The sequence below is a fragment of the Vanrija pseudolonga genome, chromosome 1 (assembly GCF_020906515.1).
Source record: "Vanrija pseudolonga chromosome 1, complete sequence".
Taxonomy (NCBI): Eukaryota; Fungi; Basidiomycota; class Tremellomycetes; order Trichosporonales; family Trichosporonaceae; genus Vanrija; species Vanrija pseudolonga.
This window is the reverse complement of record NC_085849.1, coordinates 2,246,077-2,271,171: the sequence shown is the minus strand read 5'-3', so window position 1 is coordinate 2,271,171 and position 25,095 is coordinate 2,246,077. Positions and strand designations below refer to the sequence as shown.

Genomic DNA, 25,095 nt, shown 5'->3' with positions numbered 1-25,095 from the left:
CGACATGCACCCCACTGCTGGCCGGTGGCCACCACCCACGACCTGCGCCATGTCAGTGCCAGTGCGGCGGTGCCCTTTGCGCGCGCGCCCATCCTTCCACATCGCCTAGGTCTTTTCTTTTCCTGTTGTTCCTACAACGACCTCCTTGCACCTCCTCCTTCTCACTCACTCTCTCGCAACAACACGGCACAAACAACGCACCCTACTCTCGCTCACAACTCACACTCACTGGTGCGCTCACGGACGACAACAACAACATCACCAACGACGACGACGACGACGACGACTCACGCGGCTCACTCTGGCATCTCGGGCATTCATCCTCACAAGTCTCGTCTTGGCAACAACAACAATTCATCGCATCATATCTACATCTTTCGACCTTAACGCATCTGTCCCCACTCCCCACCTCGCACAATGGCGTCCTGGTCCTTCGAAACGCCCATCGAGTACTACATCTCGACCACCACCCCAGAGTCGCTTGCTGGGCCATCAAAGAAGCGTGTGCCCGAGCAGGTGCGTCGTCGAGCCCAGGCCGCGGGCCGACCAAGCTGACAAGCAGCAGCAGCAGCAGAGACGGCCACGAAACCGCTCGGACGCCGTTCCTCCACCACCACTTTCTCCGATTTCAGTACTGTCGCCCACGCCCGATTGTCTCGCCAATCGGAATGACGGCCTCCTTGGGCCGAGGGCCATGCGTGTGTCTGCGTCAATGAGGGCACCGTCGGCTACGAAGAAGTCGATGAAGTGTAAGTTGTGCCGATGGATCTGTTTCGTTGCTGAGCACGGCCACAGCGAGGCGATCGTACGGGAACCTAACACTGGCCAAGCTGGCTGCAGCAGTCTCCACGCGCGAAGAAAGGGAGCTACCTGAGCAGTGGATTCCTGGGCGTGTAGCAGTGACGTTGAACGGCGGTGGAGGAAGGGATGGCGGCGAGCTGCGGCTGTTCCGTGTCGGAAGGGTGAGTTCTGCCACAATACCAACGAGGCTGACAATGACCAGAGAAAGATCGCCTTTACCTACCTCATCCCGTCCATCGACGCCGAGGAAGGATGGACCACGTCGGATGTCCAGCACATTCACCCGTCAATAGCGGGCAGGACCCATGCTCTGTCCCTTCGATTGGTGACTGTGCGCCCTCGACTAGACGAGGGTGTCAACCCCCCACCGCCAGTGCCTCAGATTCTCAACGAGCTGTCCAGGAGCATGCAAGAGAAGGCTATTCTTGCGTCACCCCCACCGTTTCCGTTCCTCAACTCGGCCCCCTTCGCTACCCACGGTCCCAAGCCAGTACGCCTACCCAGTGATGGCCTGCCGCCCAGAGTGCCGATTCAACGGAGCCACAGCAAGACGTCCTCCTCGCCTGGCCAGATGGAGTCGTTGCCACCCTCAAGAATGTTGCCCCACCGTTACCAAGGCGACGTCGAGGAAACAGAGACATTCGTGTACCTGTCATTCCGATCCAAACTGGAGCGAGATGAGTGGTTTGTCATTTTCCGGTCGCTTGCCAAGCTCCCCAACGAAGGGCGAAGAGCAACGCGCACCCACCGCCGCTTAAAGATCGGAGTCATGGACCTGCAGGAGTCACAGGCCAAGCCGCAGAAGAAACGGACCGAACCGCTGGATGACATCTCCAACCGCCCCGAGGAGTGCTCGGCTTCAGAGTACACGGTTGAAGTCCCCATTGGGCTGCAATCGCCAGGGAGGAGTAGCAAGGTGTCTGACGTCGACGCCCTCGGGAAACAGGCGGCAATCCGCCCGGGGTGGTCATGGCGTCACCGAATGAGAGTGGAACTGTGAGTGTGTGCAGTGTATGCATGTGCTCAACGCTCAGACTCCTCGACGACCATATCTATGCGCGGACCGGCTGGAGCAAGGCCCCGAATTCCAACAGCACACCGTACTGGGGCGAACAGTTTGGTTTCACCGAGGCGCCATCATTCTTCACGTGCAGTGAGTAGGCGGTGACGGGGCGTGTGTGGCTGATGGCAGCGCTCCTGCTTCTCCGAAGTAAAGGGGACAAGCGGTCAGAGCCCTTTGCACGGGTAGATCTGCCACTGGTATCGAACTTTGCCAAGGTGGCAGACGAGCGGTTTCCAATTCGATCCCTCAGCGGCCGGGTGATAGGGGAGATGCGGCTCAGCGTCTCGTTCCAGGAAATCGACATCCTCCCTCTCGACGAGTACCGAGCATTGGTAGGCTCTGATAGTTCGGACGCCACAGAGTCGATACTGAGGGGTCAGGATCTTGCACACTCAAATGCGGGTTCTCAATTCCTCCACGTCATGGCCGGTCGAGGTCTCATGGAAGGGACGATGGACCACCTGTGTCGAATCGCGTTGTGTGAAGGTGTACTCATGCCGAGAGTGCTCGATACCTGCCGTCTGGAGGCGCGGACTCGTGAGTGGAAGTCGGGCGAGTGGTGCTGATCAACGCAGCCGGGAATACTCTGTTCAGGAGCAACACGCCATTGTCCAAGACGCTAGAAGTGCTGATGAGGATGATGTGTGAGGAGTTCCTTGACGTGTCGATTGGTCCTACGATCAGGAGGGTTGTCAATGAGCGTATCGCAACCTCGTCGTTCGTGTCGGGGCCTACAGGTGACTCGTCGACTAACCGACAATCGGTGCGGGGGCTCTCCGACCTCGTCGAGTCATGTTGGAGGGACATGTATGGTGAGTGCAGATGGACGTGGCCTCGCTGACATTTGTGCAGAGAACCGCAATCTCTTCCCAGAGTAAGCAGCATGCCGAAGTCGGTCACTGACGTTGTCCAGCTTCATCCGCCACGTCCTGGCGTACATCTTCCGCACTGTCAAAGAGTTCCACGACTACAACAACGAGTAGGTCCTGATCCATGCTTGACTGACACCTGCCAGCCTGCTGAGATACAAGGCTGTGTCGTCCTTTGTCTTCCTTCGACTCATCGGTCCCGCGTTAATGAGCCCGCACTTGTTTGGCCTGGCAGACGGCCTCCTGCCCCTCGAGGTGCAGCGCACGCTCACTCTCGTCGCCAAGGTCCTGCACGCGCTCGCCTTCTTTTCGGACAATGAGAACAGTCGGCACCCCGACCTTGTGGTGTTTAAGCCCTTCATTCGCCGGAATGCCGACGCAATGATCGACTACCTCACATCGCTGGTAGTGAGTTCGACGGCTTTTGGCTGTGCTGACCAGACCCAGACACCCGTAGGCGAGTGGCCTCCACCGCAGACAGCACCGAGCGAAATCGAGAGCTTTGTGGCGCAGCGCAAGCTCCACCTCGACGAGTTTGAAGCCGAGGCCATCCCCTATGTCACCGAGGCCGGCCCGGTGGACATGGGCGCCGAGTGGGCAATGTGCGCCGAGTTGTGGTACGAACGGCGCCAGCAGCCTGGCACCGGCCTCACATCCCCAAAGCTTGGGACTGAGGATATCAACTCGCTCATTGAGAAGTACGACGACTTCCTCGACCGCATCCACGACCTTGCGACGCCGTCAACGTACGAGCTCGAGACGATTGAGAGCCGCAGCGGGACACCACTGCCATCTGCCCGTCCATCACTGGAGAGAAGCTTGACCCCGGCGGCAGGCTACCAGCCCTTCACGCGGACCATGTCGACCACGTCGTCAGAAGAGTCGTACGGAATGGCAATCTTGTCGTCTGCGCGCAAGTGGCTGGGTTTCTCCCGTGGCGGCGATGGCAGCAACGGCGCCGGTGGCAGCAGCTCTCGCGCTGGGCCTCCCGAGTCGATCCACGTTCCGCCGCGAGCTACATTCTCGCCCCAAGTCTCATCCCCCCGCCCCATCTCGGACTTTACGGACCGTGAACGCGCCATGTCGCCCATGCTCGAGCGGCAAATCTCGCGACCAAGCACGCCGCCCAGCAGACCCATGACGCCAGCTGAGCCGAGCGTCTTCTCGCAGACGCCCTCCTCCCCCATCCCCGTCTACAGCGAGGTGGGTATGTCGTCGCCCACGGCTGCAACCAAGTCGATGCTGCCGCCAACGACACCAACGACCGGCCGCAAGCGTCGCCCAACGCTAATCGCCTCCAAGCTCTTTGGGCGGACAGCCGAGCCCATCCCGCCGCTGCCTATTCCCCGCGTCGAGCGTCTCAACGACTTTCGATAATGCGGCGAGTGTGTGTGTGTATGTTTGAATCCTGACCGAGGCTCCCGTGATCTAGAAATATGCCCGTGTTATACATACAGTTGCTATAGTGAATGATGCCTTTACGCCATGGACTTGTTGACGTTGCTGTACCCGATACCGACGCAGGAGACCAGGACCTCGCCTGTGCCATTACGTTTTGGCCCCTCGGCGTCGGCAGCGTCGGCGGCGTCCACTGGCGTAATCTTAAACTTGACACCGAAGAAGGCCATGATATCGCGGAGGAACTGGACGCTGCGAGAGTCAGTCTCAACTCAGCCCTCCCCTACCGCCACTCACGTATGCGCCGTCAGGTCTCCCATGAGACACTTGCCGACGTCCTCCTTGCCCAGCACCATGAGGAGGAGCACGAGCCACTGGTGCTTTCCGTCGACACACCCTCCGTGGCTGATCTCCTCGAGCAGCAGCCGGGCGGCATGCAGCGCGATATCCTCGGGCGTCTGCGCCACGCTGCCCTCCTTGACCGCCTTCGGATCGAGCGAGAGACACTCGGCGGCGTGGATCGCCTCCGTCGTCGACTGGGCCACGAGCGTGAGCCCGTACCCTGGGGACTTGCCCGCCTCGTCGCCCTTGTACACGTCGGTGTACAGATAAATGTCGGGCGTGTACCGGTTCACGACCGCGCGCGCGGCCTCGACCATGCGGTTGGCGAACTGCGGGCTCACGCGGGTGCTGTACGCGATGCCGCGGATCTTCTTGACGCGGCCCTTCTCCGTGAACTGGATAGTCTTGAGCTGGCGCACCGCCGGGCATTTGAAGACGACCTGTCCTCCGCCCAAAGGCGCAGCACCGCGCTTCTTGATCTGCAGCTCGAGCCCGTCGCTCACCCCGAAGAGGTGCAGCGTCGGGAGCGTGACGGTGCGTACCATGTCCGCGGACATGTCGCGCCCCTCGGCGCCAGTAATCCCGTTCAGCGTGAGCTGGAGCGGCTTCTTGCTGAACGGCGCGAGGGGCACCACGACCTCGAGGTAGTAGCCTACGCTGCGGCCCGCGTGGGCCGTGTGCGTGAAGCTGCCGCCGGGGAGCAGGCCGGGGTGGAAGACGAACGATGTACCTGGGGGCGGAGTGAGCTCGGAGCAAAGACAGAGGCGACGGCGCCAACCCACCCGTCACATTAATCTCGATCGTGCTCCCGTTCGTAATCTTCTCCACCAGCCGCAAGAGGTTGACCTCGTAGTCGCGCAGACCGACGTGCACGTCGTCGGACCGGATACCGTCGACGCGGATTGAGCGCCCCGACAGCACGGAGAGCACGAGGCGCTGGCGTAGGTGGCGGTGCGTCGTAAAGCGCAGCAGGTCCGACTTGGGGCGCGAGGGCCCGGGTGTTGGGGCCGGCATTGTGTGGGTGTGTGGGTGAGATGGCAACAAGAGTGAGCTCGATGAGGTCGTCTTCGACGCTGGTGGTGGTTGACTTCGAGACGCCGAAGTCTTGAAATTCATGGATCACGTGATGTTGCCACTGATCGTGGCGCTCGCGTGGGTTTGGCCCCGCCACCAAGGCGGCTGATGCTGTTGCTGAGCATGGGCTGGACAAACATGCAAGTAGATGCATACACGAGGAGATGCTGTAGGATCTATGGTGAAGTGGTACAATGTGCGGGTGGGTTGGTGTGTTTATAAGGTGCTTTGACTCGGTGCCGCGAGCAGCTCTTCAACCTGCGCGGCGATCGCCCTCGCCTCAGGAAGCAGCCGCCACTCGGACGACGCCTTAAACTTGTCCAGCACGGCGCGGACAAACGCGTCCCGGTCCGCAGTGGGCGGGGAGAGCTCGGCGCTCGTGGGCGGGTGCTGGTGGGTTAGCCGTAAAACTCTCCTGGAAACCCACCATGATGTTCTCCAGGACGCAGCCCCAGAACCCGGCCCACCCCCAGCCGGCGTCGCGTGCCAGCAGGCCGTCGACCTCGGCGGCCCATTCGGCCTCCCAGGCGGGCACGGTCTCGCCTGCAATCTCGACCGTGGCAGAACCGAGGCGCGCCTTGATGTCCCCACGCACGTCGTCGATCGCAGCGGCGCACCGCGCCTCTGACACCCGGAGCGCGTCGTATACCCGCGACAGGGTCGCTGACGAGAAGAAGTTGTGGTTGATCGAGATACACTGGTGGGTTAGGACGGAATCCTCGCTTTTCACACCCACAAAATCGAGGTTCACAACCTGGTGGTGCCATCCTGACGGGACGAAGATGACCTCGCCAGCCTCTTGCAGCACCTTGACCCCCTTCGCCTCGGCCGGGAGCCCGCGCACGTCGAAAAGCAGCTCGTCACGAGAGTCCCGCAGCGCCGGGTCGTGCTCAGTACCTGGGGGAAACAACCACCAGAGCTTCCGCCCGACGACGTTCGCCGACCACGAGTACGAGCCGTACACGTCGCGGTGGAGCGGAGTGAACGTCCCCGCTGGGCCGGCGTAGACGAAGCGGAAGTCGGCCGTTGATGCGTGCGCTGCGGCCTTGGAGGAAGGCGAAGTGTCAAATGGAGGGCTAAGCCAATCGTCTGCTTTGTCAGCTACAATGCACGTCTCCCTTTAGCTCACCTCGGAAACACGGGGGCGGGGCGTACACCTCCCTCCCGCTCTGCCCCGCCAACTCGAGCTCGGCGACGAGGTGCCAGTCCTTGACGTAAAGTGACGCGCCATCACCGCTCTCCCACGCGTCGAGCACCTCACCGAGCGGGCGCTCGGAGCGCTCGAACTCGGAGAACTCGCGCTCGGCCGTGTTGGCGACAGGCACGACTTGGTCGGCGAAGGCGCAGAGGGAAGGCAGGTTCGGGAGCTCGCCAGCTACCCACGCTGTGCGTGCCGGCCAGTGTACGGTCGCGGCTGCAGAGAGAAGGAACGGCGTGTTGGGCACCAGGTGCTCACGCTGGGTAGGTGAGCGCCGCCACGGGCCGGGTTACCAACGTAGAAGTCGGGGTAGGGAAGGTCGTCGTAGGTTGGGAAGGGGCGGACGGGCACATCGCGCAGGAGCTCGGCGCGCTCGGCGTCTGATAGGGCCGATGGAAGGGGTGCTCCCATGGTCTTGCCCTGGCCTCCCTACGTTTTGAGCTGGAATGAGACGAAGGAGAGATGCAAACGCGACAGTCGAGGGGAGGAAGGGCCACTCGCAACAACATTGCGGGGCCTGTGCGCGTTGGTCACGTGAGCCTGATAACGGGGATCTGCGATTACAAAATGCTCCTAATAGTCATTTAGCTTTGGGATACTTGTCAAAATGAAACCGCTTACACGCCATGCCAGCCAGCACTTTTGCTGCGTGTCAGGCTCATCCACCATCACTTTCCACCTCCATCCACATCTCAAAGTCCACCGATACATACTTGACAAACAACAACAACACTTGCCACCCACAATGTCGCTCTTGGCAGGATACGAGTCGTCCGACGACGAGACAGCAGGGCCGTCCATCGTCGCGTCTTCATCTCGTACCGCTGTCGCCGCCGCACCCGACATTGATGACGATGAGGACGATGAGCAGTTGGAAAAGCAGGCTCAGACCGACGCCTTCGGATTGAGCGGCAACGGCACAGCCAAGGCCGAGGCGCTCGACACGACTGTCGCGGTGGCTGCCGCGCCAGATGTTCTGAAGGAGGACCCGAATGCCATCTCCAACGCCATCATCGCTCGGCCAACGGACCAGGTCATCAATGTCAACTTGCGGTATGAGGACATGACCCGGCCGGTGCAGGGCCCGCAGGACCCGTTCAACCAGGCCAAGAACAAGGGAATGAACTCTTTGTCTGGTGGGTAGTGTGGTTGGTGGTGTGAGGAGTGTGCTGACGCCTCAGGCCATGTTGAGCAGCAGGCGATGGACAGCTACGAGTTCAGCAGGCAACAACGGACATTTGCGGTACATGGGTACGCGCTGGACCCAACAGCGAACGGCGGGGCCGGTGTTGTTGGGTCTTTGGAAGCGGCACAGGCGAACGGCTTCTCCATGGTCGACACGTTCAAGGTCTCGCGAGCGACGAGGAGGGCCGAGAAGCGCAAGCGCCAGGCGGGTGGCGACGCGAGTATTGTCGACGGCGACGGCGCGTACATTGGCCCATGGGCCGACTATGAGGGCGCCAAGGACGTCGAGGAGGAGGTCGAGGAGGACGCCGAGGAGTGGCGCGAGGAGAAGCGCCGTCGCGAGGAGGCCAAGGAGGCAGCCCAGGCCAAGATGAAGGCTGCTCGCGAGGAGAAGTCCATCTTCCACGGAAAAGAGCTCCACGACTACGCCGGACGAACGTACATGCATATCCCGAACGACGTCGACGTCAAGCTCAACCCCTCCGAGAGCGCGCCGCCACCCAATGCCTACATGCCCAGCGGCAAGTGCATCCACACCTGGACGGGTCACAACAAGGGCGTTTCGGCGATCAGGCTCTTCCCGAAGAGTGGACACTTGTTGCTCAGTGGCAGTATGGACACGAAGATCAAGGTGAGTTGGTGGGGGATTTCGCTGGGCCAGTACTGACGCCGCAGCTCTGGGACGTGTACCACGAGGGCAACTGCCTGCGAACCTTCCTCGGCCACTCGCAAGCGGTCAAGGACGTCACGTTCAACAACGACGGATCAAAGTTCTTGTCGTCTTCGTACGACCGCACGATCAAGCTCTGGGACACGGAGACGGGCAAGTGTATCCAGGCCTTCTCGAACGGCAAGGTCGCCAACGTTGTCAAGTTCAACCCCGACGGCGACAAGCAGAACGTCTTCCTGGCCGGTATGCAGGACAAGAAGATTATCCAGTACGACCTGAGAGCACACGAGATCACGCAGACATATGACCAGCATCTCGGTCCGGTCAACACCATTACGTTTGTGGACAACAACCGCCGTTTCCTCACGACCTCGGACGACAAGACGATCCGCGGCTGGGACTATGACATTCCCGTCGTCATCAAGTACATCGCCGAACCGTACATGCACTCGATGCCGTCGGTCGCCAAGCACCCAAGCAGTGAGTTGTCCGGCCATTGACACCAACTGACAATCCAGACAAGTACGTGGCGTGCCAGTCGCTCGACAACCAGATTCTCGTCTACTCTGCCGACGGCAACTTTAGGCAGAACAAGAAGAAGCGGTTTGCGGGTCACACCGTTGCGGGCTATGCGTGCGCCGTCAACTTCTCGCCAGACGGCAAGTACATCTCATCTGGCACGGGCGGTGGTGACGTCGTGTTCTGGGACTGGAAGACTGGCAAGATCGCAAAGCGGATGCACGCGCACGACCAGGTCGTGATTGATCACGTGTGGCTGCCTAATGAGCATGTGAGTAACAGGTGTCGTAATGGCTTGAGTGGGAATGGGCAAGGTTGGTTGCTGACGGCTTCTAGTCCAAGGTCATTACCGCTTCGTGGGATGGATTGATCAAGCTGTGGGCTTAGAGGGGGGAGATTTGATGGTGGTAGTTTATGCATCATGTAGAGAGCAGCCTAGTTGCTGCTTGCATTGCATTGCACATGTTGGGGCAGTGCCACCGAGGAGGAGGACGCTTGCTTGGTCAAGGCTTCGGTCATTAGCAGCAGGAGGGAGTGTGAAGTGGCCTATATAATTTGATTCCGTTGCGGGGTGTGATGGGCGCGCGCGCCAGTGTGACGCAGGTGTGCAGTACAATGACACTGGTGCCGCCATCGCCGCCGCCGCCGCCGCCTGGGCTGGGCTGGCTGGGCTGTGCGTCTGGGCTGGCTGGCTGGCTGGCCTCCCGCCGCGCCCACACCCACCACCACCACCACCTCTCACTCACTCACACTCACATTCAACCCCCCATCTCCTTGCCCCTTTGCATAAACCTCATCTTCCCCTTCATCGACCTTTTGTACTACTCAATCCCATCTGCGCCTCTAGACGACGCACGGCCACGACCCCCCCTTGCATACAGTACCTCTCGACGACGCCGCTCGCCCGCCGCCCCCTTGTAACACCGTCCACCTCACATCCCAGTCCCGAGCCTTTAGGGCCACTGGCCGCCCCGCCCACGCGACACTGTCGACCACTCCCACCAGCAAGGCTGACAAAGGCTCGTACAAGCCATCGCCCAGCCAGCAATGCGCGAGTCAAACTACACCTTTCCCCCCTCAAACAGGGCAGTCATCAGCATCAACCAGATGCTGTACGACAGAAGAGGTGAGTAAGCGCAGCAGCAGCAGCCCGCCCCGCCGCCGCCGCCAGCCCGCCAGCCGCCCCCGCCGCCGCAGAGCCGCTCGGGACGAGACACAAGATCTTGCCGTGTCTCTTGCCCAACCGAGCCCTTGGCCTGGCTCCCGCCATCTTGCCCACAACAGCTGACACACGACGTAGCACTCGACACCAACTCGACGCTCGCCCTCCTCAACAACCTATGTCAGCTGACGTACCTCACCTCGACGTCCCCCCGCATTCGCGAAGTGCTCACCATGGACGGCGGCCTGGAACGCATGCTCGACATTCTCCGAGACTCTTGCCTTCCCCGCGAACCGACCATGCCCGACCTCTGGGGGCTAAACGGACCGAGCACGGCACGAACAATCAACGTTGACCGGGCCATCTCGCTACGGCACTCGCTCGCCTTTCAGTGCGTCGTCAACATTGGCGTTCGCGGAAACGAGACGATCCGTACCAGAGTCGTCCAGGCTGGCGCGCTCGACATTGTCGCGCAGATCCTCGAGTCGTTCCTCAAGAAGAGCGGTATTGCCATCCTCTCGTCGTCGCTAGGCAGTCAGGCTGCCGTTGATGCCCTTGCGTCTGGCGCGCCTTTGCCCGGTGTCGACCCCCGCAGGAGAAGACAACCCGGGTCACGACACCCCAACAGCAGCAATAGCAGCAGCAACACGCGCGATACCGGCGGTGCAGCAGCGAGTCAGCCGCAGGCCCAGGCTCCAACGACTGCTTCGCAGAACATACTGCAAGCCCCACTTGCGGTGACCCAGGGCCAAGCGAACGCACCACAGCAGCAGGCCACTACCGCCACCCGCCCTGCGAATGGTCACCCCGTACCTCCACCATCCGGCCCCGTCGACCCTACAAGCCCACCCACTGCCCGAGGGTTGGGCCAGCTCGTCAGCGTGGCGTCCTACCTCTCCAACCGCCTCCAGAGCCGTGCAGGAACTATTACCTGGAACGGCACAGGAGGCGCGCGGACGGCAACCGTGCAGCTGCCAGTGCAGCTACCAACGACCACGATGGACACGGACGTTGACATGGCTGATGGCGAGACGGACGCGGGTGAGACGGACGCAGCAGACACCGACACGGGCGCAGACGCTAGCATGGACGTCGAGTTTACGGACAACACGGAGACGGCCGAGGCCGGCCCAAGCCAAGCGACTACAACCCCACGGGCGCACCTCCCGGTCTTGCCACTCCAGATCCCACGGAGGTCACCCGAGCCCGCAGGCATCAGCCAGGCGTCGAGTGCCGCTGCTTCTCTGTCAGGAGACGAGCCTCCAGCTATCCCCCGCGCGCGTTCCGACAACAGTCTGGCAACCACCAACGCTGTCGCCGCTGTCGAGTCGGGCCGCCCGGCCTCGGGATTAGCCGCACGGATCCCACAGCTCGCCACCGACACAGTCAGCACGCAGTCGAGTCCAGTTGGCGGCGTGTCTGTTCATGCCAACGAGCACGTCGAAGGCATGCACATTCAGCGCGGACGCCGAGGAACCATTGTCGGTCGACCACTGCTTGTTCCACCCCGTGAAACCCGCCGGCAGGACGAGAGCGAAGCTTCTGACGGCGCTCCCGAGACAGATTTAGCAACAGCGACGCTGAACGCTGGTCTTGCGGCAGCTGCAGCCAACGCCGCGATGGAGGCTGCAGCTGCCGTAGTCAACCAGCCCGAGAACGCCCCTCAGCCCGCGATTGTTGACGGCCTTGGAGGAATCACCGGCATGGTGCCCGAGGATCCCGATCCGGAGGCCCTAGCAGCCGAGCAGGCCCGCTTCGACATGGAAGCCGGTGCCCCGCCTGGACAGCCCGGCGCCGCCCAGACGCCTCGAGTGACGACTGACGTCCAGCTTCCTACGGCCAACGCCGTCGACCTGGCCGTGCAGGTCCCTGCTGTGCCACCAGCGCAGATCATCATCGCCAACGGTGCGCCCCGTGGATTCCAGGATCTGGCGTCATACGTCGGCGTCAGCATGCTTCTCAACCCCGAGGGCACCAATTACTCGGAGGACAACATCTTGCTCGCGCTCCAGCTTTTGGCGTATCTGTCCAAGTACCCGCATGTCCGCGCGACCTTCCACCACCCGCGTCGGCCAATGCACCGGTACTTTGACCTCGGTGGAGACGACTCGGACGTCCAGCTGCCGCAGCGTCCCGCCTATTCGGAGACACCCAACATCTTTTCTCTTGTGGAACGCTTCACGTTCCGCCCCTCCCCCTCGGACCCGCACATGTTCAAGATCCCGCCCGAGATCCAGTACTGGGCTGGTGTCATCATGCGCAACGCCTGCCGCAAGGATGACGCGCAGGGCGGCATCCGCCAGTGTGCCTACATGTCGTGCGGCCGATGGGAGGTCTACCCGCGCGAGTTTGCAAAGTGCCGCCGGTGCAGGAAGGCAAAGTACTGCAGCAAGGAGTGCCAGAGCAAGGCGTGGAGCGAGGGACATCGGTTCTGGTGAGTAACGTTGGATTGGAAGCAGGCCAGTTGCTAACGCATATTCTAGGTGCAGCGTTCGTGCCGAACCCGAGCCGTCGGCGGACGCCGCAGGCAACGGGACGGCTGGAGGCGCCGGTGGCGGTGGCAACGGCCGTCGCGACCCGCCACCACGCCGCGACGATGACGAGGATGTTGACATGAGCGGTGACGGTGGCGGTCGCGGCGGTGGAGCTATCCAGGCCACGCCGCGTGCGGCCCCCACTGCTCGTCAGCATGACGCCGCCGTTGTGCCTCTGGGGGCGATGGGCCTTCCTCAGCTGCGCCTCAACTCGCAGATCCTCCCCGATCTCCCCACGGCACCCGTGCCGACCTCGGCCCCTGCCCACATCCAGTCGCACGCCGTCTCGCCGCCTCCAGCTCCCGCCCGCGAGACGACGGCGCCTCCCCCGTCCACTGCCCCCATGTGGACCGACCGCCAGGCGTCGGCGTCCGCCTCGTCGTCGTCGACCTCGGCTGCTAACAGCCCGCGCACCTCGCTCCCCGCGTTCCTCAAGCTCGGCCGCTCGGGCGGACCCTCGTCAACGGCCGAGATGAACAATGCCATGTCGGCATACAGGCGCTCCGACACACCACCGCAGCACTAGGACCTCTAATCGCCTTATCCTCCCTCTCCCCTCTTATGATCGCCTCAGTTGTCATATTGACCGCGTAAACACATCTATCTTGTCATGTAGCTTGGGCGACACGCAGTACGTAGCACGGTTTGCATTGCATTTGTGACGTATAGTGCATTGTACATGTTGCTGGGATTGGAAAACTAAACACACTGAAACCATCTACTTAGGCAAACTCGAAACGCGCCTCGGTGCTGGCGAGCATGCGCCTTGCGTCGTCGTGTCCGACGACACGCTCAAGCTTGAGCACGTCGAAGCGCGAGAAGAGGGTGATGGCCGACACTTCTGCTGGGTCGACGTCTGCGTCGGCGCCGGCGGCCTCGGCCTCGCGCGAGGGGATGAATGGCGTGGCGAGGAACTCGGAGTAGAACTGGGCGTGCTCGGGCAGCGAGTAAAACACGAGCGTCTTGGCGCCACGGAGCTTGTACCGGCGGTAGAAGTGGAGACGCTCCGTGACGACGAGGAGCGCGCGCTTGCCCTTGAAAAACAGCGTACGGGCGCGCGAGATCTCGGCGTTGGAGGAGTACTCTGACACGGCGGCATACGACACGTTGTCGGCTTTGCGGAGGTAGTTTGTCACGCGGACAAAGTCAAAGTAGGAGGGCACGACGACGAGCGTGTTCTGGCGCGAGACGGCGGAGCGGAGGAGGGCGGGGATGGTCTTCTTCGTAAAGTGCTCGAAGCGGGCGTCGACCTCCTCGACGGCCGCCTCAGGCGACAGCGAGGCGGCGCCACGCGGCGCGTCGACGTCGATGCGGTTGAAGATCTGGCGCACACCGGGGCGCACACGGTCCAGCACGCCCGCAAGCGACGCGCTCGCGTCGACGCGCACCTTGCCCGCCACGTTCGCACAGCCGTTGAACAGCGCGCGCGACTCGGGCGCGTCGTACCGGCTCATCAGGAGCGTCTGGCGCAAGAGCCGCGCCTGGCCCTCGAGGTACCACGGCTTGACGCGCGAAAAGTCGCACCCGTGCGGTGACTTGGGGATCTCGTTGAGGTGCTTGAACACGAACTGGGTGATTATCAGCCTTTGTCGTCGTCGGGATCGTCATCACTCACCTGGACGTGGTCCCAGTTCTGCATCTGCAGCACGTCGAGCCCATCGGCAATGGCAATCTCGATACTGCTCAGCACGTCGGTGCTGTCCTCGCGCTCGGCGGCCATCTTGAGCGCCAGCGGGGACGCAATGACAATGTCGCACTCGATCAGCTTGGCCTCGTTGACGGGGGGCATGACGACGCGCCACGCCTTGCGGGTCAGCTTGATGCCGAAGCGGAAGTTGTCGTCCGAGTTGCCGCGGAAGTTTTCCAGGTGGTCGACGGGGAAGTCGGCCTCGGCCTTGGTGCCCGCGAGCGGGTCCTCGTCCGCAGGCACAGAGAAGGATGACGTGAACGGGCGGAGGTTCTCGATCTGCGTCCCCTCGCCGGCGAGCGGGAAGAGGTGCTTCTCGAGCCACTCGAGCGCGAGCGAGCGCAGAGGCAGCAACAGCAGCACCTTGGGGCGCGTGAACGACTGGTCGCGCGGGGGCTCGGGCGCCTCGGCGTCGGCGGCTGCGGCGGCGCGCGCGAGCTTCTCGTTGTTGCGCACGATGCGCCGCCTCGTCTTGAGGACGTGGTTGATCGCGTGCGCGGCTGCCGCGGCGCGCAGCGCATCCCGGTGCTTGGCCTTGCCGACGCCCTTCTCCGACCCGTCCGCCTCGCCGTCCAGGCTGTGCGCGTACAGGTCGGTGTAGGCGCCCAGCTGGGAGAGGTACGTGCTCGCCAGCGGCTTGGAGGCCATGGCGGTGGCGATGGCGGGCGTGAGCTGGTCGTCAGCTGAGAACGTGGAGTGGCCGTTCAACTCACCCTTGCCTTGCCGTCTGATGCCTCGCCGACACGCTGCTCCACCACCCGTCCCAGGCCTCGCAGGCTCGTCCGGCTCGTCACCCACTTGTGCTCGGCCTCAGCAGCGACAGCCGCGGGAGTGAGGACGCTTGGCGCGGCGCCGAAATGTGTGTTGAACGTGTCGTCGTCGTTGGCTGCCTCGTCGTCCGAGTCGGCCTCGAGCTCGGCGTCGGGCTCGCCGGCCTCCTCATCGTTCTCCACGGCCGCCGCAGCGACAGGCTCAGCAGCCTTGCCCTTTCCCTTGGCCTTCTTGCCGTTCTGCCCGTACGTGCTCCCGCTGGGGCCGAGCTCGCCGCCGAACACGACGCTCCGCCGCCGTTTTGAAGGCGTAGGAGCCTCCCCGTCCACGCTCTGCTGTCGCGACACGGTCGGGCTCCGGAATCCGCCAGGCTTTTCGCCCTCGCGCGGCCGCTTGATCGCGCTCACGTTCAGCAGCGTGAGCAGCTTGACTTCTGTTGCTGTTGTCATTGGTGGTGTGGTGTGGGTGTGATACAAGTGTCCAAAAGTGGAGGCGATGGATTAACAACTGAAATCTTTGACACTGTCAAGTGGGTGGCCGATTTGCTTCCGTTCGTGGCAGGGGGCAGTACTGGTGAATGACATGTGTTGTGATGCGGTTGTGTGGTGTCGCTGAATATACAAATCTATAGTACAAGTTATAGATATCTGGTGCCCATGCTCTGGTGAATCTGGACCAGCTCTGGCCAGAATGCAAATGAAAAGCTCGACAACATGCTGGGAGGTCAGCGATCCAGTCTGTGATACCACTCACCGTGGCGTAAACTCCTCCATCTCAGCGAGGAGGCCAGCCTGGGCCAACTCGTCGATCCCTCCCTGCCAACGCTGAACCTCGCTGGAGCCGAAACACAGGAAGTGAGCGTGGTAAGCTACAACCTGCATGCCGTTGAGCCCCAAAACTGGGGGGACGATCACGGCGAGCTCCTCTGCTGCCTGTCGAGCGAGCTCGACCTTGATCTTGTAGTTGTCCGACAATGGCTCCTGGCACCTTCAGCGAACACAGCAGAATACCAACCCACCACCATATGACCCAGCTCTTTGGAGCTCTTGCGGTGCTTGGTTTGCACAGCTGTACCTGCCACCAACTCGGCCTCTTTGACGCGGAACCGGCGCATGACGTACTGGATGCCGTTGTCGTATTGGGCCTTGATGGGACGGAGTCTGTCGAGAACGCCTGGACTCCTCGGGAGCTTGGTAAAGATCAGGTCCGTGTCTGCAAACCCTCGCTCCTGAGCGAGTACCCATAGGTCAGTAGGGACAAAAGTGGGCTCGGGGTCAATCTGGAGTGAGCATGCGGAATTGAATGAGGCTTACCAGTCGGAACAGTCGACCCAAGATCTTCTCGCTCTCGTACGACTTGAGCTGTGGATTTAGCGCATGATCGATGTGGCGTTCTCACTTTGCCCATGAAATCAGGCCACGTCAAGGGCGAATACTCCCTGGGCAGCGTTGCCGCCTTGCCCGCTGGGCGTTAGCAGGGGGTTGCGACAAGAGCACTCACTCTTCGCAAAGTCGACTCTACGCCTCTGTTAGCTTATTACAGCGACGGTGATCAGTTCTTACGCAGTCTGTATGTTAGCGTGACTCTCACGGCAGCCTCACAGAGTGAATCTCTGCCAGCTCGAGACACATAGGGTGCGAGGGGCCCTCCTTGTCCGCCTGGGCCAAATGAGCATTGTCAACCTGTCCGAGAACGTCGTTCTGGCGTCAGCCGAGCTACGCAAAAGGTGACTGACGAGGATATACTGGACAAAGTTCTGGGATCAGATTCCGACCTGCTTGTGGCAGCTTACCTCGTTGACATGCTGCTGCTCGACATGTGGCACCCTAACCGGTGGAAGTGGTGTGTAGTCCATCGGCGGGCATACTGTCAATGGGGCCACGAAGCGCTGGTCCCAGATCACAGTAAAGTCTGCGGTCAGCGGCTCGCCCTCGGCACAACCTACCATCACCGTCGAGGTCGCCTCCGCCCAACCTGAGGTTCATGTCAGTTGTCATCGCGATCAACATGGCAACTCACATGTTAGGAAGGGGCCGTTCTCCCTGGGTGCTGAACACGACCACGTTCTTCAAGTGGCGCAACCTGGGGTTGTCGACCGCCAAGGCCCGGCGCACGTCTCCAGGGTGGAGTGCCGGCGCACGGCAGACAACGACCTCACCGGTGATAATCTGGGGATGTGGCGCATCGGAGGACTGGAACTGGCAGAAGATCTCACCTTCGGCCAGCATGCCACTTTCATCGGAGACGCCTGAGGTGTCAGGTCAATGCAAAAGAGCTCCGGACCTCACCAATGAGATACACGCTCTTGGGGATGTTGACTCGTGCCCGCCACTTGAGATCCTGGAGCAGCCTGACCTCGATCAGGCGTACAATGTCCTGCACGAGGGGGTTGGTGTGGAACCCGTTCTCGACGAGGTGCGCGACGGGGAACTGAGAGTCAGAAATGCCACATGGTTAAACCTACAGTGGTGAACGACTTCATCGAGCTCTTGTCGTCCTTGGTCAGAGCGCGGCGCTTGGCACGCTCAGAGATACCCGAGACGCGTCTGAGCTGGTCCTCAAAAATCTCGTTGAAGAGGCTGTCTGGGACACCGTTGGCCGACATGATCATGATGAACTGGCGGTTGAGGAAACCGGCCTGGTAGCGCGCGCTCTGTGGCGTGTCAGCTTGTACAGGGGGGTAGACCAAGAGAAGCTAACTCACCCTAACGACATTGAGGTCATCCAGATTGCTGTCAAACTTGACCTGAGAAGGGCGGAGGCGAACCTCTGTCTCATTGACCAAGTCGGGCCAACAGACCAGGACTCCCTTGGCACCGCTGCCCGTCAGCGATAGGCCCCTCGCGCGACTCACCCGAGGCGGAACTGGATGGCTGAGGGAGTGGAGTTGACGCCACGTCTGTCTCCCAGAGCGGCAGCGGCCTTGCGCATGATCTCGATGCCGGCGATTGAGCACCCGTCGGTGAAACAATGCCCGTTACGCTCAATGTCAGGGTACTCTTCACCCATGACAATGTCGAGGTTGACTGAGCGCGTGGCACTGAAGGGCTTGCTGTCAGTTCCGCTCACACCGCCACTTACCAGTCCCATACGCGCGGCGTGCTTCGCCACAACCGTCTCGGAGACGGTACCCATCCATGAAAGCAGCTCCTCACGGTCAATCATGTCGTAGCAGATGAACCACATGGCGTGGTCCCTGGGTGTGAGCTGATGAAACAGATGTCGGCAACTCACTTCTGCTGGGACGAGGACGATGCAATGGGCAGGTATCGACGCCCGCCGACGTTGATGCCATAGTGCATGGCTCGGCGAACACGCGACATGAGGCCGACACACTTGTCTACCTCGTCCGTCTGTCGCGCCTGATGGATAACCTGATGTCAGCTGCCGCCTCGGGTCGTATCAGCTCACATGAAGCCTGTCGCCCTCGTCGCGGAACTGGACGCGGATGATGGCGTCCAGCTTGTCCTTGTACCGGCGGGTAACACTGTTACTCGTCTCTGGCATGGGCGGAGCGACCAGCACGCGTGTGGGCGTGATTTGCACGGTTCGAATCATGACGAGGTGGTCAGTACGGGCTGGGGGCGGGCCACGACGGAGTAAGGAGGCACGGCCTGGTGTCAGTACCACCCCAGTGGCATCAGCCTACCTTGCACTGCTGCTGCCGGGTCACGGATGCGCTCCTCGGTGAACAGGCTCTCGAGGATACGGTGCCAGAACGGCTGAGCGGGGGTAGCCTTGCGCAGTGCGGCGAGGAGAGTGTCAGTGTCCCTCGGCAGGAGGATGCCGTGCCCGAGTAGACCTTCGACGAGGGTGCGGGTAGTGAAGTCCACCTTAGAGAGGTCGGGGCGAAACCACTCGGTCTCCGTCTTGGCCACGTCATGGGTTCTGGCGCTGTGGTTGGCCGACAGGAGGACGAGGTCCGGGTTGTCCTCTGCCAGCGCCATGAGACTCTGGGCACACAGGCGGAAGCGGTTCAGCTCGCTTCTGTTGAAGGAGAAGGTCCACCTGAACGTGTTCCAGAATGTAGGCTGTGGCGTCAGATGCGGGTGCGCAAACCGAGGAGCTACCCACGTTGGCTGCCACACCGTCCGGGACAGTGTCGATCGCTCCCGCATCGGTCTCGGTCTGGAGTCAGCAGGGGCGCCACCACAAATGCCACGTACGATCGGCGAGGTGGAGAAGTCGAGAGCTGTCGCGCGCCGGCGGTATACCTGCGGGATGCCATGCATCTCGCCTGGGAACGCGGCGTGGAACTTGGGCGGGCGGCGACACGAGATGGTCACCACGACCACGGTGAATGGACCGCTTCTCGCCGGCGTCTCGACGACATGAATGCCGTGCTCAGTGATGTCACTGAAGGGCAGCTGGGCAAACAGCGGCGTGAAGATGTCCGGCAGGGCGGTGTACGTTGCGCTGCTGAACTGCGACTGCATGACGATCTCCTCTTTGGCGAGGTCGAACGAGAGGAACGAGGCGGCTTTACCGTCGTCACCTTGCCGCACGCACTGGTCGCCAAACATCTTGTCTTATCAGCTCCGAGATTCGATTCGGCTCCGGCGCAGCAGCATAACTCACCTGGGTGAACCTTCGGCCGGTGAGCGAGCCCATAGCCATGCGGCTAGGGTAGAAGCGCCACTGCGACTTGTCTGGAGCAGCCATGGTAGCTGATGCCCTCCTGGTGCCGTTGGCGCCGCTCGCACCAGCCTGCTGGTTCTGCTGCTGCTTGCCAAGAGGGGTCCAGCCAATGTTGGCCTGCTGGATTCTTGTGAGCGAGGTACCGGCCGGCGTGTGCGTGTGGACGCCGTTCGGCCGCGCAGCACCGTTCGGTAGGCCGGCGAGCGTTGCCTTGGACAGCAGGTGGGCGAGGTCGCCGTTGGGCAGGCTCCTGATGACCTTGTCGAGTTCCAGACTCGGGACCTGGGCAGACGAGGCTGCTGCCGGAGGCATGTTGTTTCTGGTGCTTGATTCTTTCGTGTTGTGTGAGCCCTGCGTCACTCAGGGAAGGAAAGGTTGCGCGCCCCTTGGCGCAATGGCCGGGGCTCTTCTCACCTTTTGTGTCGAAGTATTGGCCAGTCACGTCAATTGGCTATGTGATGTACAGTTTGAGGTGCAAGACGTGCCTGTGCAGGAGCGGAGCTGCAGGGCTTGTGAGACACGGCAGGAAGGCCAAGAATAGGTAGGAGGAGGGTGTGACAGAAGAGGAGGAAGAGAGAGAACAAGGCGGGCGTTGGGTGCGTGAATGGTGAATGTGGAGGAGAGAAAGGACGAGGCGCGCGCTGCGGCGGCGGCGGTCGTTCCTCGAGTGTCGCCTCTCCCTGTCACGCGTCCCCTCGAGCGGACCGGGGATAGAAGCCGACAACGACTGTTTGAGCAATTCGACAGTGTACCGTGCGTGTCGTGGCGTGCACGTTCGCGATGGAGGCTGGAACGAGGCCCCAGAGAGAGCGAGATGGAGGCACGGCACCGCGCGAGAACGCGGCGCGCACAGTGTCGGGCGCGAGGGCCTTCGAGGGAGCAAGCGAGCGCGCGAGATGGAGAGGGGGAGGAGCAAGCACCTCCCTCGTGCTTGCAGCTGTCGAGCTGTCGTCGATATCTCACCCCGTGTACCAGTCTTCGTCCTCTACGTTTCTCTGTTCCCAAGAACAACCAGGTGAGTGCGGCGGGCGGTGACGCAAGGTGGTGGAGGCACAGTGCCTTTTTAGTGCGGCCCGCTGCCGGCGGGTGGCCTAGTCGCGTCCTGGATCTCGAGAGAAAAATGGCACGTCCAGGGTCACTGGAACCGGGACTGTCTGCTGTGTGTTCTTGTTCTCTTCCTCATCTGTTGGACGTCCGTTGGATTGATGCTGCTGTCGCCGTCATCCACGGCCACCCGGCTCGCGCCCACGCTCCACACCCAGACCCAGCTCCACAGCAATGCCGTTACTAACTGCCCTCTGTGACCCAGCACAAGCTTTTCGGGGCACCCAGTGAGCTCACTGCCTCTGCTCTGAAACAGAGTTGTCCCCTCTAAACGCCGTTACACACCTCAGCACAAGGTTTAGGTGTGCTGCTTGCTGGCCGTGCCTCCGCAGCGCGTGCATATCTTCACTCATTATCTCCCGGGCCGACGCTCGACGCGCCGCCCCCTCCCCCCCACCCCACCGACTTCCGTAGGATTCCAGCACAGCTCCCGGTGGGCTGCGAATAGGTCGCGGGAGCCACACTGCGCGCGGAACGGAACGACGACCCCCGGTCCTGAACTCTTTCTCCTTCCTCCGAGGAAGGGACAGATAGCGATCCCCCGGCCTGCCTGTCCATTACGCAACGTCTGCGCGGTCTGCCGTGTTCCTGAGTCCGAACTGTCTTGTGGCAGCGCGTTCATTTTTGTTGTGTCAGTGACCATATAAGACTGCTGGCCAGTAGCTTGCCTGTGCTCCTCCCCCAAAGCACCATGCTCCCCCTCCTCCTCCTCTTCCTCGTGCCAGCGACCGCGCTGCCGCACTTGCAGACCCGCGCCGTGTCCGCAGCGAGCTGGAACTCGCTGGGGTGCGTCAAGGACGGCCCGGGGCGCCTCCTCCCCAAACAGCTTGCAGACTCGCAGGCCAACACGCCAGACGCGTGCGTCACGGCGTGCGCTGCACAGGGGTACCGTTATGCCGGAGTCGAGTGTGAGTGCTGCCACCTGCCACCTGCCTTGTGCCACGTCCGCCAGCTTACGCCCCGCCGCAGACTCGGCCCAGTGCTACTGTGGCAACACGCTCAGCCAGGCCAACGGCCTCGGTGCCGGTTCGAACGCATGCACCTCGAAGTGCAGTGGCAACGCCGGCCTCACGTGTGGTGGCAGCTGGGTCATGAACCGTGAGTTGACCGTCTGTGGCACTCACTGATGACGCCAGTGTACGAGAACCCCCAGGTCCCGAAATCGCTCGGCTGCTTCGCGGACGCCTCCAACCGCGTCCTGCCCGTGCGCGGGAACGCCAACACCGTCAGTGGCTGCGTTGCCGACTGCAAGAACCGCGGGCAGGCCTACGCGGGCATGGAGAACGGTAACGAGTGCTGGTGTGGCGGCAGTCTGCCTTCCACCTCCGCCGACAGCTCAAAGTGCAGCTCGCAGTGCAGAGACGGTGCATGTGGCGGCACGTGGGTGATCAGCGTGTATGCCACCGGCAGCAGCGGCGGCGCGTCGCCGTCCTCTTCGCCAGCACCGGTCACCACCCCGACCCAGCCAGCAGGATCCAACCCCTCCTCCCCCGTCTCGGCCAACGCGCCCGCCTCGGCCGTGATCGGCACCGCGAACCCGCCGTCCGCGGGCGGCGCCAAGGCCGTCTACGCGCACCAGATGGTCGGCAACGTGAGTGCCACGTCCGCGTGCTGCCCCAAGACTCCCAGCTCACCTAGCCCCAGGCATACTCGTACGCCGTGTCCGACTGGCAGACCAACATCAACGCGGCCAAGGGCGCGGGCATCGACGGCTTCGCGCTCAACCTCGGCACCGAGAACTGGCAGCGCGCGCGCGCCAACGACGCGTACACTGCCGCGGCGTCGCTGGGCGGGTTCAAGCTCTTCCTCTCGCTCGACCTCAACTCGCTGCCGTGCGCGAGCGCGGCCGACGCCAACACGCTCGCAGGCTATGTCGCTGCGAACGCGCGCTCGCCGGCGCAGGCGACGCGTAACGGCAAGGTCCTCGTGTCCACGTTCGCCGGGCAGCAGTGTACCTTTGGCCAAGGTAACCTCGACGCCGGGTGGACGTACTTCCGCCAGCGGCTGCTCGCGGCCGGCGTGGACATGTTCTTCGTGCCTGCGCCGTTCATCGACGCCAACTCGATCGGCCAGCGCAGCTGGCTCGACGGCGCGTTTAACTGGAACTCTGCGTGGCCTTCTGCCGGCGCACCCATCGACACGGGCAGCGACAACACGTACCTCAACAGCCTCGGCTCCAAGTCGTACATGGCCGCGGTATCCCCCTTCTTCTTCACGTACTACGCCCCGCCGCCTGCCAGCCCCGGATGGAACAAGAACTGGATCTACCGCTCCGACGACTGGCTGCTCGCCACGCGCTTCGAGCAGCTGATCGCGATGCGCGGCAAGCTCGACCTCGTGGAGCTGATCAGCTGGAACGACTACGGCGAGAGCCACTACCTCGGCCCGGAGGGCAAGGACATCGCGTTCTCCGGCGGCTGGACGACCGGCTTCCCGCACACGGCGCTGCTTTCCTTGGTGAAGTACTACGCGCAGGCGTTCAAGAACGGCGCGTACCCCGCGGCCAGCGACCACGTGTGGCTCTGGAGCAGGCCGCACCCCAAGGCCGCGAACCCCACCAACCCGACCGACTCGCGCCCCGCCCACTGGGAGTGGACCGACGACAACCTCTATGTGGTGGTCACGCTCGCGTCGCCCGCGACGGTCAGCATCAACTCGGGTGGAAACACGGCCACTTGGAACCTGCCTGCCGGGCTGAGTAAGCTCAAGATTGCCTCGGCGCAGGGCTCGATCGGCGCGAAGATTGTGCGCGGGAACAGCGTCGTCAAGAGCTACGATTCCAACGGCCAGTTCAGCTACACCAACACACCCAAGGACTACAACTACAACTACTTTGTCGCCGAGGCGTAGTAGCGTAGCTGGTGTTCAGTATCCGGCGTCGTGTCGCCCGTGTTCAGTATCTTAGTTATTCTTTCCATCATCTCACTCACACCTCACACTCCCTCCTTCTTGTACCATCATCATTAGATCAGCTTAGTCTCAGCGGCGGCCGGCTGGCCGGCCCGCCCGCCCACCATCTACAATGCATGCTTAGTCGTACAGCCACGCCTGGCGCTTGGCCTTGTGTTCGGCCTTTTTGCGCCTAAAGCGGTCCTACGGGTGTCAGCTTGCTTTCTTCCCTCATCCTCGTCCCTCGCTGCCCCCCACTCACCATGTCCTTCTTCGTAATCTTCGTCTCGCGCACAACGCCAGCAGCCTCATCAGCCTTGCGCTTGGCATTCTCCGCAGCCTTCTGCTTCTCCCACCCATCCACATCGAAAAACCGCTCGCTCATCCGCTTCGCGCGGTTCCACTCGTCGAGATGCGCAACAGAGTACGTGTAGTCGACTGGCGTGAAGCGCCCCGTGCGCGCGTTGAACATGGCCGAGCTGCCGTCGGCGGTACGCGCCTCGGGGGGCAGGAGGAACGCGAGCGCTGGGTCCATCTCTGGCGCTGTTGTCGGCGCTGCGCGGGGAGCTGAGGAGCTCGCCGGTGCCGAGGGCGCCGGCTCGTTGGGAAGTGGCGGCGCGTCGGACCCCGCCGGCGCGAGCGGGTTCACCCACGTCACTTCGTCCGTCTCCGTGTTCCAGAAGTAGTACGCTGGGTGGTCAGCTAGGGTGCCAGGTTCAGTAGCTCACCGTTGCGTTCGGGCGACCACACCGCCTGCCATGCGTTGGTAGAGTCGGCCTTGCCCTTGCCCTTGGCGGCGGAAGTTGATGGCTCATCGTCGTCATTGTCGGCCTCTTCGTCATCGCCCTCCTTGTCTCCGTCCTCCTCGTCCTCGTCGTCCCCGCCCAGCTCGGTCACGGGCTCCGCCGCTGGCAATGGCGGCTGCTCGGCCGGTAGAGGTGGTGCAGTCTCCGTCGGGAGAGGCGGCGCACGCTCAGCTGGTAGCGGAGGCACCCAGCCCTCCTCGCCTTCTTGTGGCTCCTTTGCCGCCGCTTGCTTCTTTGACTTCTTGGGCGGCATGGTGGCGGGTGGAGTAGTGAATGGACAAGGTTCAAACAATCCACTTGCGACATTCAACTCTCTCAACAACAGTGATGGCAAGTCAGTGATACGTTTGCTTCCGCTCCACGTCACGCGACTGGCTCGTCTCGT

General features: G+C 62.2%; 8 protein-coding genes across 8 annotated transcripts; 4 read left to right on the top strand and 4 right to left on the bottom strand.

The window, feature by feature from the left end:
* Positions 1-264: 264 nt before the first annotated feature.
* On the top strand, positions 265-4,110 carry gap-2 (Ras GTPase-activating protein gap-2; the record flags this gene model as incomplete). Its single annotated transcript, XM_062767312.1, has 11 exons — positions 265-516; positions 566-749; positions 796-962; positions 1,004-1,797; positions 1,836-1,954; positions 1,994-2,401; positions 2,440-2,676; positions 2,717-2,738; positions 2,778-2,843; positions 2,880-3,141; positions 3,211-4,110. Exons 1-11 carry the CDS (start codon positions 418-420, stop codon positions 4,108-4,110), a joined length of 3,258 nt encoding a protein of 1,085 aa, XP_062623296.1. The 5' UTR covers positions 265-417.
* Positions 3,213-5,509, bottom strand: rcl1 (putative RNA 3'-terminal phosphate cyclase-like protein). Its single transcript, XM_062767311.1, has 3 exons — positions 5,256-5,509; positions 4,429-5,203; positions 3,213-4,383 (listed from the first exon to the last, which is right to left on the bottom strand). Exons 1-3 carry the CDS (start codon positions 5,485-5,487, stop codon positions 4,212-4,214), a joined length of 1,179 nt encoding a protein of 392 aa, XP_062623295.1. The 5' UTR covers positions 5,488-5,509; the 3' UTR covers positions 3,213-4,211.
* Positions 5,510-5,702: 193 nt separating this feature from the next.
* Positions 5,703-7,156, bottom strand: jmjd4 (JmjC domain-containing protein 4; the record flags this gene model as incomplete). The annotated part of the gene is made up of 5 exons (XM_062767310.1): positions 5,703-5,937; positions 5,975-6,244; positions 6,284-6,636; positions 6,677-7,004; positions 7,043-7,156. 5 exons carry the CDS (start codon positions 7,154-7,156, stop codon positions 5,764-5,766), a joined length of 1,239 nt encoding a protein of 412 aa, XP_062623294.1. The 3' UTR covers positions 5,703-5,763.
* A 301-nt stretch (positions 7,157-7,457) lies between these two features.
* Positions 7,458-9,591, top strand: Cdc40 (Pre-mRNA-processing factor 17). Its single transcript, XM_062767309.1, has 5 exons — positions 7,458-7,881; positions 7,927-8,561; positions 8,606-9,080; positions 9,119-9,390; positions 9,456-9,591. Exons 1-5 carry the CDS (start codon positions 7,491-7,493, stop codon positions 9,504-9,506), a joined length of 1,824 nt encoding a protein of 607 aa, XP_062623293.1. The 5' UTR covers positions 7,458-7,490; the 3' UTR covers positions 9,507-9,591.
* A 300-nt stretch (positions 9,592-9,891) lies between these two features.
* Positions 9,892-13,470, top strand: samB (MYND-type zinc finger protein samB). The gene is made up of 3 exons (XM_062767308.1): positions 9,892-10,245; positions 10,420-12,715; positions 12,765-13,470. The coding sequence occupies exons 1-3, from the start codon at positions 10,167-10,169 to the stop codon at positions 13,339-13,341; spliced, it is 2,952 nt and encodes a 983-aa protein (XP_062623292.1). The 5' UTR covers positions 9,892-10,166; the 3' UTR covers positions 13,342-13,470.
* Positions 13,457-15,748, bottom strand: utp25 (U3 small nucleolar RNA-associated protein 25). The gene is made up of 3 exons (XM_062767307.1): positions 15,216-15,748; positions 14,431-15,174; positions 13,457-14,383 (listed from the first exon to the last, which is right to left on the bottom strand). The coding sequence occupies exons 1-3, from the start codon at positions 15,720-15,722 to the stop codon at positions 13,538-13,540; spliced, it is 2,097 nt and encodes a 698-aa protein (XP_062623291.1). The 5' UTR covers positions 15,723-15,748; the 3' UTR covers positions 13,457-13,537.
* Positions 15,749-21,706: 5,958 nt separating this feature from the next.
* On the top strand, positions 21,707-23,865 carry agn1_1 (Glucan endo-1,3-alpha-glucosidase agn1; the record flags this gene model as incomplete). Its single annotated transcript, XM_062767306.1, has 4 exons — positions 21,707-21,923; positions 21,985-22,113; positions 22,152-22,606; positions 22,660-23,865. The coding sequence occupies 4 exons, from the start codon at positions 21,707-21,709 to the stop codon at positions 23,863-23,865; spliced, it is 2,007 nt and encodes a 668-aa protein (XP_062623290.1).
* A 118-nt stretch (positions 23,866-23,983) lies between these two features.
* Positions 23,984-24,983, bottom strand: LOC62_01G000849 (uncharacterized protein). Its single transcript, XM_062767305.1, has 3 exons — positions 24,633-24,983; positions 24,167-24,594; positions 23,984-24,108 (listed from the first exon to the last, which is right to left on the bottom strand). The coding sequence occupies exons 1-3, from the start codon at positions 24,961-24,963 to the stop codon at positions 24,046-24,048; spliced, it is 822 nt and encodes a 273-aa protein (XP_062623289.1). The 5' UTR covers positions 24,964-24,983; the 3' UTR covers positions 23,984-24,045.
* Positions 24,984-25,095: the final 112 nt, after the last annotated feature.